Raw genomic sequence first — 13383 nt, 5'->3', positions numbered from 1 at the left:
CCGAAATTTACCCTAAAATAACCGAATTTACCCTAAAATAACCGAAAAAACCGAAACCGAAAAAACCGAAATATTTGAAATAAAACTGAAAAACCCGAAATTATCTCTAAATAACCAAAAAATCCGATTTTTCATGTTTTTAATCAAATTTCGGTTAATTTCGGTTTTGAAATTTTAAAACCGAATTAACTGAGAAACCAAAATAACCGAACCGAAATATATTGCGGTTCAATTCGGTAAGATTTTCAAAACTCAAAAAAATCAAAAAACCGAAATAACCGAACTGAATTCACCGAAATAACCGAAGTCTCAGACCTAAAAAAATAAAATAAGGAGGACCCCAAACACAAATTACTATTTAACCTAATTCACCTAAATTAAATTTACCCTATCCATGTCGACGGACGGTTTACTGTAGTTAAAAAATAGCGCCGCTCTCCGTTTTTAATTTTTTTTTTTTTACTTATAAAATCCAAAATCCCGGCAGCTTAAAAAGACGGAAATATCCCTCAATTGCTAAAAATTCAGAAAAAGGGAAGAGAGAGAAAGAGAGAAAGAGAGAAGACGAATCGATCGTGAGAAAGGTCATCCCACACTCGGAGAAGAAGATTTTTTTTTGTTTCTCATCTGATTCCGCCGATCTGTTCATGGCCGTGCGTTGCTAAGGCTTAATAAGAGATTCGCGCGATTTAGAGAGACTCGTGGTGAAGCAAGGAGATAGATCTCTTGTATCGCGAGAACACGGTTTGTTTTTTTGTTCCCTTTGCTGCTGTTCATGTGGATCGGGTTTTGCTATTGGAGTTTTTTTTTGTTTTTTTTGGTTTTTAGGATCAAAATTGTTCCATATCTTTGACGTCGTGGATCTGATTTTTCTTATCGTGGATCTCCCTGGGTTTGACCTTAGCAAGTATTTGTGTTATTGTGTAGTTTATATGACCTAGATTCGTTGTTGTTAGACTCGGAATTGAAGTGTTGGCAGTAATTGATATATTTGAATTCTAGTTTCTGAGTTTTGTTGGTGATTGATTGATCGGGTTTGACAAGGTGTTCATAATTCCTGTACATTGTTGTAACTATGTTTTGGGCTGGCTTTTTAATTTTTCCTGTGTCTTGATTATTCACTCTTTGTGTGTGTGTGTGAGTGTAGTTTACATATTATGGGAAAAGTTTGGAATCTTATCTGAGTGCTACTATTAGCGTGCTGGTTTGTTTAATTATTACTTTATACTTTTTTTTTTGGTATGTTGCTTGTTTCTGCAAGTTAAGTGTTATTTAGTTACTTACGCTTGTCCTGTACAAGTTTTGTTGGACCCTTGAGAGACAATTTGGTGTAGTAAATGGTAAAATAAACTTATATTAGCACAGTGATTCTTGTTCTTGCTTTTACATTATCTTATGTTGATTAATGAATCAGTAGCCTTTTGTTGTTTTTGATTGTTTTTGCCTTTGTGGTTTTTTTTGTTGGTTCTTCTAGTGTGTAAAGGCTTTCACTACTGAGGAGTATAATTCTTACTGAGAGAGGATAGAAGATGGCTGATGGGATATCGAGCTTTTGGGGTCCCGTGACTTCTACTATAGAGTGTTGTGAGATGAACTACGCCTACTCTTCCTACATTGCTGAGTTCTATAACACCATATCCAATGTCCCTGGAATCCTATTGGCTCTCATTGGTCTTGTCAATGCGTTAAGGCAACGGTTTGAAAAGAGGTTTAGCATTCTTCACATCTCTAATATGATACTTGCTATCGGCAGCATGCTCTACCATGCCACTTTGCAACACGTGTAAGTACCTTCATTCTTTCTCTTGACTTTTTACTGATACATTATGACTGCTGTGTAGTTGTTTGACTGGATCATATTTCATTGGTTTCTTGATTTCAATCAGGCAACAACAGAGTGATGAGACCCCAATGGTGTGGGAGATACTTCTTTACATGTACATCCTTTACTCACCAGACTGGCATTACCGAAGCACAATGCCCACTTTCCTCTTCCTCTACGGTGCTGCCTTTGCTGTAGTCCATGCTTTCCTCAGGTTTGGCATTGGTTTCAAGGTCCACTACGTGATCCTTTGCCTTCTATGCATCCCTCGGATGTACAAGTACTACATTCACACAGAGGACACTGCAGCCAAAAGGATTGCCAAATGGTATGTTGCTACGATCCTAGTGGGAAGCATTTGCTGGATCTGTGACCGTGTCTTCTGCAAGACGATATCTCAGTGGCCTGTGAATCCTCAGGGGCATGCTCTATGGCATGTGTTCATGAGTTTCAACTCTTACTGTGCAAACACATTCTTGATGTTCTGTCGAGCTCAGCAACGTGGATGGAATCCAAAGGTAAAATACTTTCTGGGAGTTCTTCCTTACGTCAAGATTGAGAAGCCGAAAACACAATGAGAAGAAGGAAAAGGGGATAAAAAGCCCAGAAGAGGAAAGATCATAAATATAGTTTTTGTTCATCGTTTTGTCAGGATCTCGACCTCGGTTTTATTTTATTTTTTGGAACTGCAACTCTTTAGATACAGAGTCCTAGATTTTTTTTTTCTTTCTCTTTTGTATTAGTTATTGGGAACAATCTTAAGAAGAATTGATTTTTAACTTGCTGGAAAGCTCTTGTTTCTGCAATTTCTCTTTTGTACCATAACTATGAATTTGTTGCTTTCTTCTGTTTCTCTTGCTGTTAACTTAATCAGGTCTCAATCTTTGATTCAAGGTCTTGATTTTGATTGCAACTCGAAATAATCAATTCTTCTTATGATCGTATTAGTTCCAAACACTATTTGCTTAAGACAAAACTGAGAACTGATTGCTTAACTCAAGCTTTAGCAGTCACCCTGTGCAAAGAACAAAACAAAGCTCTTTTCTTTCATAAAGGCATCAATTACTATATACAGAGGCTAAACCAAGATGGAACACAAAAATGAGAAACATAACCAAACTTATTATTCTACTTTTCCTTTTTTTTTCTTTCTATCGTATCCAATGGTTTTCTAACTTTTTGGTAACACAGGAGGAGAGTAATATGGTACAATGAAGGGTTGTGGTGACGATCTAAGATCCAATAAGCTTTTCCTGCAACATTTGGCCAAGCTTCATGAATAGAGCTTGTTGTTCCTCCAATGGCAGGTTTGTGATTATCTGCAATGATTAAAAATCATCAAAAGCCAAACAAAGAGAACTTCAATGTATTGTGTTGGTTCATTTGAAGTCAACTTACCTGGTCTAAGAGCTTATCCACAGAGAGGACTTCAGGTACAACAAACGATTGATGATATATATATGCAAAAACAGCCATGACCATCTAAAAACGTAAAAGAATGTCATATCGGATCTAATAATAATAAATATGGTACAATCTGAACCATACTGATGTTGAAGGGGTTAAGGAGGCAATAAGAATGTACTGAAGTCAATGTGCCCATATATACCTGACAATCCATCCTATCTGTGATTCCGCCATGTCCGGGAATACTATCACCAAAGTCCTGAATATTTGAGAACATTTAACAGTGACTCTATGTTGCATAGATATTGGGATTATATATCAAATACCATCATCTGAAAGCCACCTTGATTTTGAAAGCTCTTTTGAAACCACTGGCAAAGAAGCCACCAAAAGGCGCTATTATAGAAGCGAACAATCCAAAACATAGAGCATGCCACTGAACTGGTAAAACAGTAATTTCTTTCCAAGGTAACTGCAAAGTAAACGCCTCTTGTTAGAAGCGATAAATGTTTCTCGAGTTAACTGTTTAGTATTGTACAATTCAATTCAGCCTTTACCAGATCAGAAATCCATCCTGGTAAAGCATGTGTCTCTTGCTTGAACAATGGACCAGGGTCACAGTGAAGCCAGCCCGTAGATAGGTCCTGTATAAATTCGTAACTGAGTTATCACTACTGTTCTTGTATGGAAAAGAAGGCAGCACAAGACTAAAAACTTCCACGTACCTCTCTTGGACATGTCAGCCACAGGAAACGACCCATTATATTTGCAAGCTGCAAAAATACGCAAGATTATATAATCCATTCACTACTCATCTAAATCCATACAGTTATTAGCCGATAAAACAAGCTTACCAGGAATGCAGAAATCACTGTGGTAATAGAAGCTCCAATGAAACCCTCCCATGTTTTCTTTGGTGATAACTTGATCAATGGTGTTCTTCCAAAGAAGAAACCACAGATGTATGCAAATATGTCATTGATGACGATAAGTGATGCAGGAAGGAGAAACCTGCTCCAGCAACCAGCATATTTTGTTCAGTAAACAGACCTACAACTATCTTTAAAAAATCCATATATTCTCGAATCAAACATTTAATCAGGTCATTTACAAAGGCCAGCGGAATGTAACGAAAAGGTACAAGGGTCATAAGCTACTCTGTGATTACCAGATGATTCCTTCAAAGATGTTGGCAACGGTGAATGAGGACTGAGTAAACACCACAATTAAGATCATATGCGTCCATGCATATTGGCTAAACTGATATTTGTACATCTTCTTTTTCAGCGTCAGAATAAACCAAACAAAGCCTACAAATTCCACAGCAAAGAAAACGAGAGACTATGTTAAGCAAAAGCAGTGGACAAAAGTCATCGTTCCTCACAGTAAATGAGTAAAACCAAGAGGTCATAAAACAACTAACCGGAAAGATACAAGGAGTAACAGATTGCCATGTGGTATTTGATGAGGCTGGTGACCAGTCGATATAGGACTTTGTCTGGAGTCACAGTATTGACTAGCCGTTGACTAAGTATTCGACCATATACAAAGAGCATAGCTGTGAAAAAGAAGTGCCTGCATAATACACACACCTAAAATTTCAAATGCAAAATGGTTTCAACAAATCTAAAAAGTACTAAAAATACCAGCTTATTCTTGAATCCATTTCCAGCAACATTCCACATAAAAGCAAAAGATAAAGAAACTCGAAAGGTTGAGGGGGAAGTGTGAGTTACCAATTCAGTAATCTAAAGCCAGGGAGATGTTTATCTTCATGAGTTTTTTCTCAGCAAATTGAAAAGTTCTCTCGCCATGAAAATCTGGATAACAACCACCATGGCTGTAATGTAGAGATGACCAAGGTAAACAATAAGAGCAAAACCACCAATCATCCAGAGAGTGGAGTAAGCTCGAACGAGAAAAGATTTGTATTTGCTAGTGTCATTGACAAGTAAATGGCTTCCATTTGATTTGCCTGCCCCTGCACCAACCTAAAAGCCAGAAAAGTTGGTTCGAATTCTCAACCAAAATAGATACATATTGAAGCAATAACGATTAAAACACACAAGAAAAGCAACTTAACTAAACCAAGAACAATGTGAATATGCCTTTTAATTTGTATCTCCTTAACTAACTATATAGAAAGGCAGTGTATAAGAGCAAACGTACATCACTGTTTCGCTTCCGATGCCGAACACGAGTATTAGGTGCATCACCAGCAGCAATTCCCTTGTGCATTTTGCCTTGAGTTTCCAAAAGAAAAACAATAGACTACCTGTGACAATTAGGTTGTACATCATCACACCATAGTCTAAAACAATGATATATATATATATCCTAATATGGAAACTACATACATACTAATTTGAAGAAATCAATTTGCATATAAAAAGAGAAATTCATCATCTGAATCAATCTAAATGACATGAACCTTATAACAGATACTCAAAAGCTCTCATCTCTAAATGTATTCAATTTACAATCAAACGAGCAACCAGACATATCATCTATGAGCAAAAAATCACACCGAAGGAAGGATGCAAAAAAAATCCGAAATATTGAAAACAAGGAATGAGGGTGATTGATAAAAGGAAGAGACATGTAAACCTGTTGGTGAGGCTCAGTTACTATTTTACCAGTCTGTGCGAGAGAGAGAGTGAAGATGAAGCAAGAGAAACGGACTTGAAGCAATGAGGTAAAAGACGAAATGGATTCCCTTATTTCCCGAATCCTTTTTTTTTATTATTCTTAAAGAGGCGACAAATTAATACTCTTCTCTACAACCTGGTGTGATAATTACTTAAAAATAAAATAAAAAATGTAAGATTGGGAATATTACGAAAATACGAACTCTTTTTACTGGTTTATCAGTAGAAATTAATAGATTTTGATAATTCAGAACCAGTCATAATAATTAGAGAATTAGTATTTTGGAAAAAATTGGAAAATATATATTTTGTTTAAACCAGAAGAGGAAAAATAATGAATCAGATTCTTTACTTGTTTCTTTTAAACTAAAGATTCTTCTCTTTTTAAAAATTTATTTTAAGCACACATTTACAAACAAGAAGCGTTAAACTTAGGCGGATTATTAAAACAAAATCATCCTCTTTATTTTTTGGTTTCTCGTGTTCCTACAGAGAGACTCGTTTCCATTTCAAAAGGACGCGCAGTTTTGGGATCCAAAGTTCTTGTGAACATCTGCTATCTTCTTCACAATACTGGCAAATGCTTTCCTACATAAAAAAAAAATAAAACAAGGACAAGAACTCTTCTTTATTAGCATAACATCAAGATCATATGTATCTTTTGTCTTGGATAAAACTAGATTAGCATAACGAGAATTAATCTCCATAACACTTGTTAATATGATGTTAGATTATATTATAGCAGGGCCTACTTAAGATGTGATGACAACTAAGAGACACTACTACTTACTTCTTTGGTGACAATTCTTTTCCTGAACATAGAATAAAAGTTCTTTGGTTGTAGCTGGTCCTCGTCCTGTTTCCAATAGTGCAGCACGGATCTCATCTTCTGTTACCGGTTTGCTGATGATGCAGTTGTTGAAGTTGTTTCCGTCCTTATAACACCTTTCTTATGTCTATTGGTTTTGGGACCAGAGATTCTTATCTCTTTTCCTTCATTGACGTTTTTCTCTTATGCTAACAAAAGCCACAACAATTGTAAAGTTTGATCTAGCGTATAGTATAAGTGAGTGAGACACTCACCAAAAGCTCAGTTGAATCATCCACTTTCATTCCATCAGACTCATTCAACCTTTTCTTAGCCGCAAGAAGCGAAGTCTTCACATTCTTTGTAGGATTGGCTCAGCAATCCTTCATCCTCTTTCATTTTCTTCAACAACCCTAAGAGAACTTTTGTGTGTTTTTTGGAGATGGAAACCCCTTTTCTTTTTCTCAACAATGTGTTTTTTTCCTCTGGGTTTTTCAATATGATATTTCCAAATAGCTACTACAAGTTCTCTTAGCCTTTTGACTGTTGCAAATACAGAATTAAAGAGGTTCAAGATTTTTCCATCCAAAAAAAAAAGCTGAGATACAAGTCTCTAATCTCACTCTTCAATCCAAGAAATCTATGGAAACTTAGTCTTAAAGTGAATGAGTTGGTTTCCAGTGCTCTATTTCTCCTGCTGCTCATATATCTGCATGTATGCTTCCGATAGTTCTACCATTTGGGAAAGTGTCTCTGCAACATGCAAATCCTGCATCTCGTACCTGAAATGGACAATATCCCGCAAATGTATTTATGTCAGTTTCATCCACAGATCTAGCTACTACCATAAACCTGTCACTATGTGTTCCACTGTGATATGCTAAAATAAAGGTCATTTTGAACTTTTGCCATCCCTATTTCAAGGAAGTTATAAGAAAATACCAAATCTCTATGTTAACGAATGAGACGAGAGAGCTTACCATAGTTCTTGTGACTTCCTCTGCACAAAGACTCTGAAGTACCCATCCTCAGGCTTACCATCATGTACAATGTTAGCGATTAGATTATACTTTGAACACACCTTCTCGCCTTCAGGGGCTGTAGGCAATGATGGTATGTAATCCCTCAGCTCCATGTCCTTCACTGGGAAGTTAACTGTGGCATTTATAAAAATTGGGTCAAATTAACCAGGCATTAGTTTGTAAAACAATATCACACAAGGTCCAAATTGAGACTTACCCAGGGTAGGGTTCTTCTCCTTGAAAAAGTTATTCTTCTTGAACCGAACCATATGGAACATCAAGTAAGGAGGCGATCTGGTTATACGATATCTCATTCTGGCTAGCTTTGGGCGAACCACCTCTGTCACAGTTTCTCCATCAAACTTCTTCAATAAATCGAATAGAGCAACCTGACCCAAACATCAAAGAAATTAGCTTCTACTATCTCACTTTACAAACTAATGGCTACTCAAGGCCTAAACCTGAAAGGACTCAGAGAATTCTTCCCTTCCTAAGTCATAAAATGGACAAAAAGACAGTTTACACAAGGACAGTTAAAAAGCCATTTTCAGCAGAATGGGACATTATTACGTATTATGTTGAGAATTAATAGTTTTCTAGCATTGCACTTCACATAGCTAATTGGCTAATTCATAATAATGTTCCCCTTTCTGGAATGCACTTTGTATATGGGACATAATAACATGCTTTCTAAGCTTTATACAAGCCATAACTGCAAAATCTAAGACAAGAGATGTATACCTGCGGAATTATGTTTTTCTCCATGACATCTTTGAAAAGAGGAGGCGGTGGCAAATCTAGCCCAAGCATCAGAAAAGGCATCCTGGAGCTTTCTTTGTTTTCATTGCCTTGATACTCTTTCACAACCTCCAACTCACCCTGTAATGGTTGGCAGGTTACATCAACATGCAGCCTTTTGGAAGCAATTATGTCAAACGTCATTAAGTTGAAATGTCGAAGGACAGACACATACCTGGAAGCACTGGTGGATGATACTGCTGGCGTCCTTTGAAGGCCTAAGATCCATGTGCAAAGTGTTGAGGAGCCACGACATAAACTCAACTGGATCTGACTGTTGGCCTATCCTAAATCGTTTCTTGCTGGCCTTCATGACAGCTTGCAAGAATTCATGTGGACTCACCTATTACACAAGGAAACTTAAATTAACAAAGCGAAATGAAAACTTGAATCGCAGAGGGGCCATGGAAAAAACTAGAAAAATGAGAGGCATAAATTGAGTCAGACCTGTCCTTTAAAGTTTCGAGCATGCCAAATCTTCCGAGTGAGTTCTCCAAAACGGTGAACAAGAGGAGACTTGCAATGCTGATAATTCTCAGGAATGAGGAAGAAGTTCCTTAAAGGAGTAACTCTCATCAACGATTGGATTGTAACATTCACAAACTCCGTCTTTTGTATGTTGTTCAATCCCACCTATACATTTACAAGATTGAAGTCCAGTTAGGAAACAAACTTACTCAAAACTGTAGCCAGAGAGAGAGAGAGAGAGAGAGAGAAGATTACCATTCCCGGAAGATAGTCAGAGCCATCAAGAGCCCTAGACCACTGCCTATTCTTGTCGAGCTCTTCTACTTGAGCCCTACTAAACCTGTAAATGGATAGCACCGAAGCCTTCATAAAAAGGAACTGAAAAACAATTTGAAAAAGCATGAAAGAAGAGTTATAGGTTCAAGCTATCACAAAAAACAAATGTAGGCAGATGATACAGACAACTAGCAAGAAGAAATTGATTGAGATATTAGTGAAAACAATACTTTTGTTGTCAACTACGTGCTAAGCCACACATGTTCGCAAATCAATATGGAGTTAGATACAGTTCGAAGAAAAGGATTGCACACAAATACAATGCAGTAAGGAAGTACTAGTCAAAATATCTAATATACCTTGGGTTTAAAACATGGCGAATGTCATCCAAAGAAGGGTCATTGATCTCGTAACCATCAGGAAGACAGTAAACCTTCTCCGTCAGAAGATTGATGTAAACATGGTGGTCTGCTTCCAAACTGTGCGTGTAAGCATGAGACTTCTGGCTCCTCCCTTGGAAATACTTACCGCAGACGAGACAAGCATACACATTCAAATTTGACAAGGACACAGAACAAAACCTCTCGAAATCAAAATCCAACACCTGAGAAAATCCAACATAAAGAAATGGGTTTTTAGAACACTCATCCCAAAACATCAATCAAAGATTTAGAAATCAAGATCATTACCTGACGATTAACAGTATCAAGATAAGGACAATCACGACGAACTTCAACATTGCGTGAACGCTTTCTTCTCCCCTTAAAGGCATCATCATCTTCGTCGTCATCGACTTCCTCTTCTTGAGCTTTGTTACCGTTCCCTTCTCCTTTCACAACTCCACGAGTTTGAGATTTCTTCTGCTCGTTCTCCTCATCCTCATCGTCGTCATCGTAAGCATTAGCCAACGGCAAAAGAGGGTTATTAAAACCCAGTGGTGGAGGTGGCGAATCAGACCTCTTCCTCTTCACCTCTCTCTCTTCCTCAGAAACACCATTCTTAACTTCTCTCTCACTTTTCATCCTACACAACAACTTGCTTCCAAAAAAACCCTAGAACTCCACAAAATCCCAGCGATTCACAAAGATCCTCAACTAGACTAAAAAAAAAACACCGATTCTTCAAAACTTAAACGCCCTAGATACTTCAAATCAGTAGAATCTACTAGAACAAATCTCTCATACCCAATTTTCCCGAGAAAATTCGAAAATCTCTCTCGTTACAACCTAAAACCTTCAAACTTCAAAGAGCCGACTCAAGCAAGAAGATTCACTCACTCGCTTCTAAGGCCGAGAACATTTCTTATTGGGCCGTATTGTTTAAGCCCAATAATGAGGAGGTTTTCTCATTATATTATTTTTGTCAGTATCTAAAATTCACTGATGAAATTTCCATTAATACCCTCAATCTTCTCGAAACAAACCAGTAAACGCGTCAATATCTCCAAGGACAAATTCGACATTTGAATCGAGTAACACCAGCTGGCGAAGAAGTAAAAAGCGAACAGACTTGCTAAAAGACGACAACACCCTCCACCAATAAGCCAAAGATAGCATGACTCATGAGGGTAACATCGACATTTGTCATCAATCGGATAAATCTAACCAACCCTGAAGGGCATATTCGTCATTCTCATCAGATTTATAAAGACAGAGAGAGAGACAGAGACGAAGAAGAAGAAGAGAGAGAAAGAGACAAAGAGAGAGAGAGAGAGAAATAAGCAAACTAAAGGAAGAGGATAAGAGAGAGAGAGAGAGAAAGAAACAGAGAGAGTTATTTTGTTTTTTTCCTTTGTTGCCATTTTTTCTTGTGGGGTATATGTAAAAAAAAAAAAAAAGCTTTGATTTCTGAATCGTTTTCAATGGTGTCGGACCAGGATCTAGCGAAAGGAGTCGAGACTTTGCTAAGGCAATCTGACCCAAGCTCTCTCACATCGTTAAGCAGTGTTGTTCAGCAGCTTGAAGCTAAGTTAGGGTTAGACCTTACGGAGAAGACGACTTTTATCAGAGATCAGATCAATATCCTCCTCCGTTCTCACCCTAATAATAACCCTTCAGCCGCTTCCGCATCCGCTTCAGTCGTACAATCTCAGCCTCCTCCGCCGCCGTCTTCACAGCATCTTCATCATCAGCATCAGCATCAGAATGTGCACTCCGGTGTTAATGTTCCGGTGGTGGCGAAAGGGCATTTCACGCTTCAGCATCCGTCTCAATTCTCTGTTTCTCAAGCCCAGCAGTATCCTCCACATTTCGCGCTCCAGCCTCCTTATCACTCTTATGACCTAAATTTCCGGCAGCTGTATCCGGCTTTTATGCAGCCGCAGCATCAGCAGCAGTCTCCGCGACAACAACAATCCTCTGTGCTGCTTTCACAAGGCGCTAATGCTTCTCCAAAAGAAAGGTCCGTTTTTATTTATTTTAGGGTTCGGTTTCGTTAATTTGAGGGCTTTTGTTACTTTTATTGATAAACATGGTTTTCCTTTTTAGGAATGTCTAAATCTTAGGTCAATTTTGTTCCTTTATTGGTTTTTTAGGTTTACATGCCCAAGTTTAGAATTATCATCCTCTGATATATTTAGCACATCTTTGATTCACACACTGTTCTGATGTAGTGGTTGTTTATTAATGCTTGACACAAGATTGAAACTTTTCTCACATAATTCTGTCTTATTCACCGATTTATCAATGTTGGGTTTGTGAACTTTTTCCTCAATGTTGTCCGTTGCAGTGCTCCAGCTGGAACTAAAAGAAAGGGTGGTCCTGGAGGGCTAAACAAAGTCTGTAGGGTTTCTCCAGAACTTCAAGTCGTTGTTGGTGAACCTGCTCTTCCCAGAACTGAGGTTTGTTGTCACTGTCTTCCTTTTACGTTTATGTCAATGAGTCATTTCAATTGTGTATTAAGCAATTGGGTTGTTGTTTTATTTTATGTTTGCAATATTTGTCTTTTTGGTTTCAGATTGTGAGGCAATTGTGGGCTTATATAAGGAAGAACAACCTCCAAGACCCGAGTAACAAGAGGAAGATCATCTGTGATGATGCATTGCGTGTGGTTTTTGAGACTGACTGCACTGACATGTTCAAAATGAATAAGTTGCTTGCTAAGCATATTCTCCCGCTTGATCCATCAAGTAATGTTTCATTACAAGCGTTTTTGCTGAACTCTCAAGTGTTCTTGGTTAGTTCAATGTTACTGACTGTTTGAAATCACTTTTGGCAGAGGACTCTGGTCAAGCAAAACGGGCAAAAGCTGAGGTGGAGACAAAGACTGAGACCCCAGAGCTAACACCTGTTAGTTCAGCTCCTGTTAGCTCAACTATTACATTATCGGAGTCACTTTCTAAGTTCTTTGGCACTGGTGAGACAGAGATGACAGACGAAGAGATCATTCGTCGTGTTTGGGAATACATCAAACTCAACAATTTAGAGGTGAGTATTTTACTGAAGATCCTTGTGGGTGTTGAAATACTTCGGTTGCTCCTTTATTGCTTTCCAAAAGTTTCCACTTTGCTGCTACAAATGCTTGTTATGTGGGATTGATTACTCTATAATATTAATGTACAGTATAAGTTTTCACATTTGCCATATTTGTAAGAGCTTTTTAAGTGGCCATAAACAAGAAAACTAAGAATTGTTTATGCTGCTTGATTCTTTTGCAGGACCCCGTAAATCCAATGGCCATTCAGTGTGATGAAAAGCTTCGTGATCTTCTTGGATGTGACAGCATTTCAGCTGTGGGGATAAATGAGATGCTGAGGCGCCACATGTACAAGCAGTCGTGATACCTTCTGGTCTGACTTAATTAAACTAGGAACTACTAGTGTAAGTGGGATTTGATTTCACAGATTATGATATTTATATATCAGCATTGTCCAAGAACGGCAACTGACTTCTGTATCACAACTTCTCTTGCAGGTGTATCTAGGGAACCTACTTATGACTCCTGGGTGTAGTACTCTGATAGGGAAGAAAAGAACCTTTTCACTTTTAACTTCCTTTAATGCTATTTTGCATCTTCCGTTGGGTTCTTTGTTTTAGTTGGTTGTGTATCAACATGGTTAGGTTTGATATTGTATGTAATATTTTACAGTATTTAGGAAATCTGTGATTTTCTATTACTGAAACTCTAGTGTAAGGG

The 13383-nt window shown here is 37.9% G+C and overlaps 4 protein-coding genes across 5 annotated transcripts; 2 read left to right on the top strand and 2 right to left on the bottom strand.

Annotated features, from left to right (window-relative positions):
* Positions 530 to 2628, top strand: LOC104722803 (alkaline ceramidase 3-like). Its single transcript, XM_010441038.1, has 3 exons — positions 530 to 744; positions 1475 to 1783; positions 1887 to 2628. The coding sequence occupies exons 2-3, from the start codon at positions 1530 to 1532 to the stop codon at positions 2398 to 2400; spliced, it is 768 nt and encodes a 255-aa protein (XP_010439340.1). The 5' UTR covers positions 530 to 744; positions 1475 to 1529; the 3' UTR covers positions 2401 to 2628.
* On the bottom strand, positions 2549 to 5937 carry LOC104722804 (phosphatidate cytidylyltransferase 2-like). The gene is given in 13 exon segments (XM_019232947.1): positions 2549 to 3141; positions 3221 to 3304; positions 3432 to 3488; positions 3573 to 3701; positions 3787 to 3873; positions 3955 to 4002; positions 4084 to 4240; positions 4398 to 4539; positions 4653 to 4804; positions 4966 to 5012; positions 5014 to 5220; positions 5399 to 5504; positions 5837 to 5937. Coding segments are annotated over 12 exon segments (1266 nt in total). The 5' UTR covers positions 5468 to 5504; positions 5837 to 5937; the 3' UTR covers positions 2549 to 3054.
* On the bottom strand, positions 7119 to 10529 carry LOC104722802 (U4/U6.U5 tri-snRNP-associated protein 2-like). 2 transcript variants are annotated; one of them, XM_019231443.1, is made up of 9 exons: positions 9939 to 10529; positions 9609 to 9853; positions 9229 to 9313; positions 8953 to 9138; positions 8681 to 8848; positions 8449 to 8586; positions 7925 to 8096; positions 7666 to 7840; positions 7119 to 7467 (listed from the first exon to the last, which is right to left on the bottom strand). In XM_019231443.1, exons 1-9 carry the CDS (start codon positions 10269 to 10271, stop codon positions 7371 to 7373), a joined length of 1599 nt encoding a protein of 532 aa, XP_019086988.1. In that variant the 5' UTR covers positions 10272 to 10529; the 3' UTR covers positions 7119 to 7370. The 2 variants fall into 2 exon arrangements, with proteins under 2 accessions (XP_019086988.1, XP_019086989.1); XM_019231444.1 differs by lacking the exon at positions 9939 to 10529 and having other exon boundaries at positions 7121 to 7467; positions 9229 to 9351; positions 9609 to 9723.
* LOC104722801 lies at positions 11014 to 13377 on the top strand. The gene is made up of 6 exons (XM_010441036.2): positions 11014 to 11649; positions 11977 to 12088; positions 12205 to 12376; positions 12466 to 12674; positions 12905 to 13067; positions 13161 to 13377. The coding sequence occupies exons 1-5, from the start codon at positions 11111 to 11113 to the stop codon at positions 13025 to 13027; spliced, it is 1155 nt and encodes a 384-aa protein (XP_010439338.1). The 5' UTR covers positions 11014 to 11110; the 3' UTR covers positions 13028 to 13067; positions 13161 to 13377.

This window comes from Camelina sativa, chromosome 11 (genome assembly GCF_000633955.1).
Source record: "Camelina sativa cultivar DH55 chromosome 11, Cs, whole genome shotgun sequence".
NCBI lineage: Eukaryota > Viridiplantae > Streptophyta > Magnoliopsida > Brassicales > Brassicaceae > Camelina > Camelina sativa.
Note: the sequence above shows the minus strand (reverse complement) of the source record. Positions and strands in the feature narration are given on the sequence as shown.

What these genes read in the sequence shown, in the direction of transcription:
- LOC104722801 (XM_010441036.2), top strand. Translation starts at nt 11,111, where the DNA reads ATGGTGTCGGACCAGGATCTAGCGAAAGGAGTCGAGACTTTGCTAAGG. An exon ending in TCTCCCGCTTGATCCATCAA is followed by an intron (nt 12,377 to 12,465) that starts GTAATGTTTCAT and finishes CACTTTTGGCAG; the next exon opens with AGGACTCTGGTCAAGCAAAA. An exon ending in TCAAACTCAACAATTTAGAG is followed by an intron (nt 12,675 to 12,904) that starts GTGAGTATTTTA and finishes ATTCTTTTGCAG; the next exon opens with GACCCCGTAAATCCAATGGC.
- LOC104722802 (XM_019231443.1), bottom strand. Translation starts at nt 10,271, where the DNA reads ATGAAAAGTGAGAGAGAAGTTAAGAATGGTGTTTCTGAGGAAGAGAGA. An exon ending in TTGATACTGTTAATCGTCAG is followed by an intron (nt 9,854 to 9,938) that starts GTAATGATCTTG and finishes GGATTTTCTCAG; the next exon opens with GTGTTGGATTTTGATTTCGA. An exon ending in AGGAAGTCACAAGAACTATG is followed by an intron (nt 7,468 to 7,665) that starts GTAAGCTCTCTC and finishes TGTCCATTTCAG; the next exon opens with GTACGAGATGCAGGATTTGC.
- LOC104722803 (XM_010441038.1), top strand. Translation starts at nt 1,530, where the DNA reads ATGGCTGATGGGATATCGAGCTTTTGGGGTCCCGTGACTTCTACTATA. An exon ending in CATGCCACTTTGCAACACGT is followed by an intron (nt 1,784 to 1,886) that starts GTAAGTACCTTC and finishes GATTTCAATCAG; the next exon opens with GCAACAACAGAGTGATGAGA.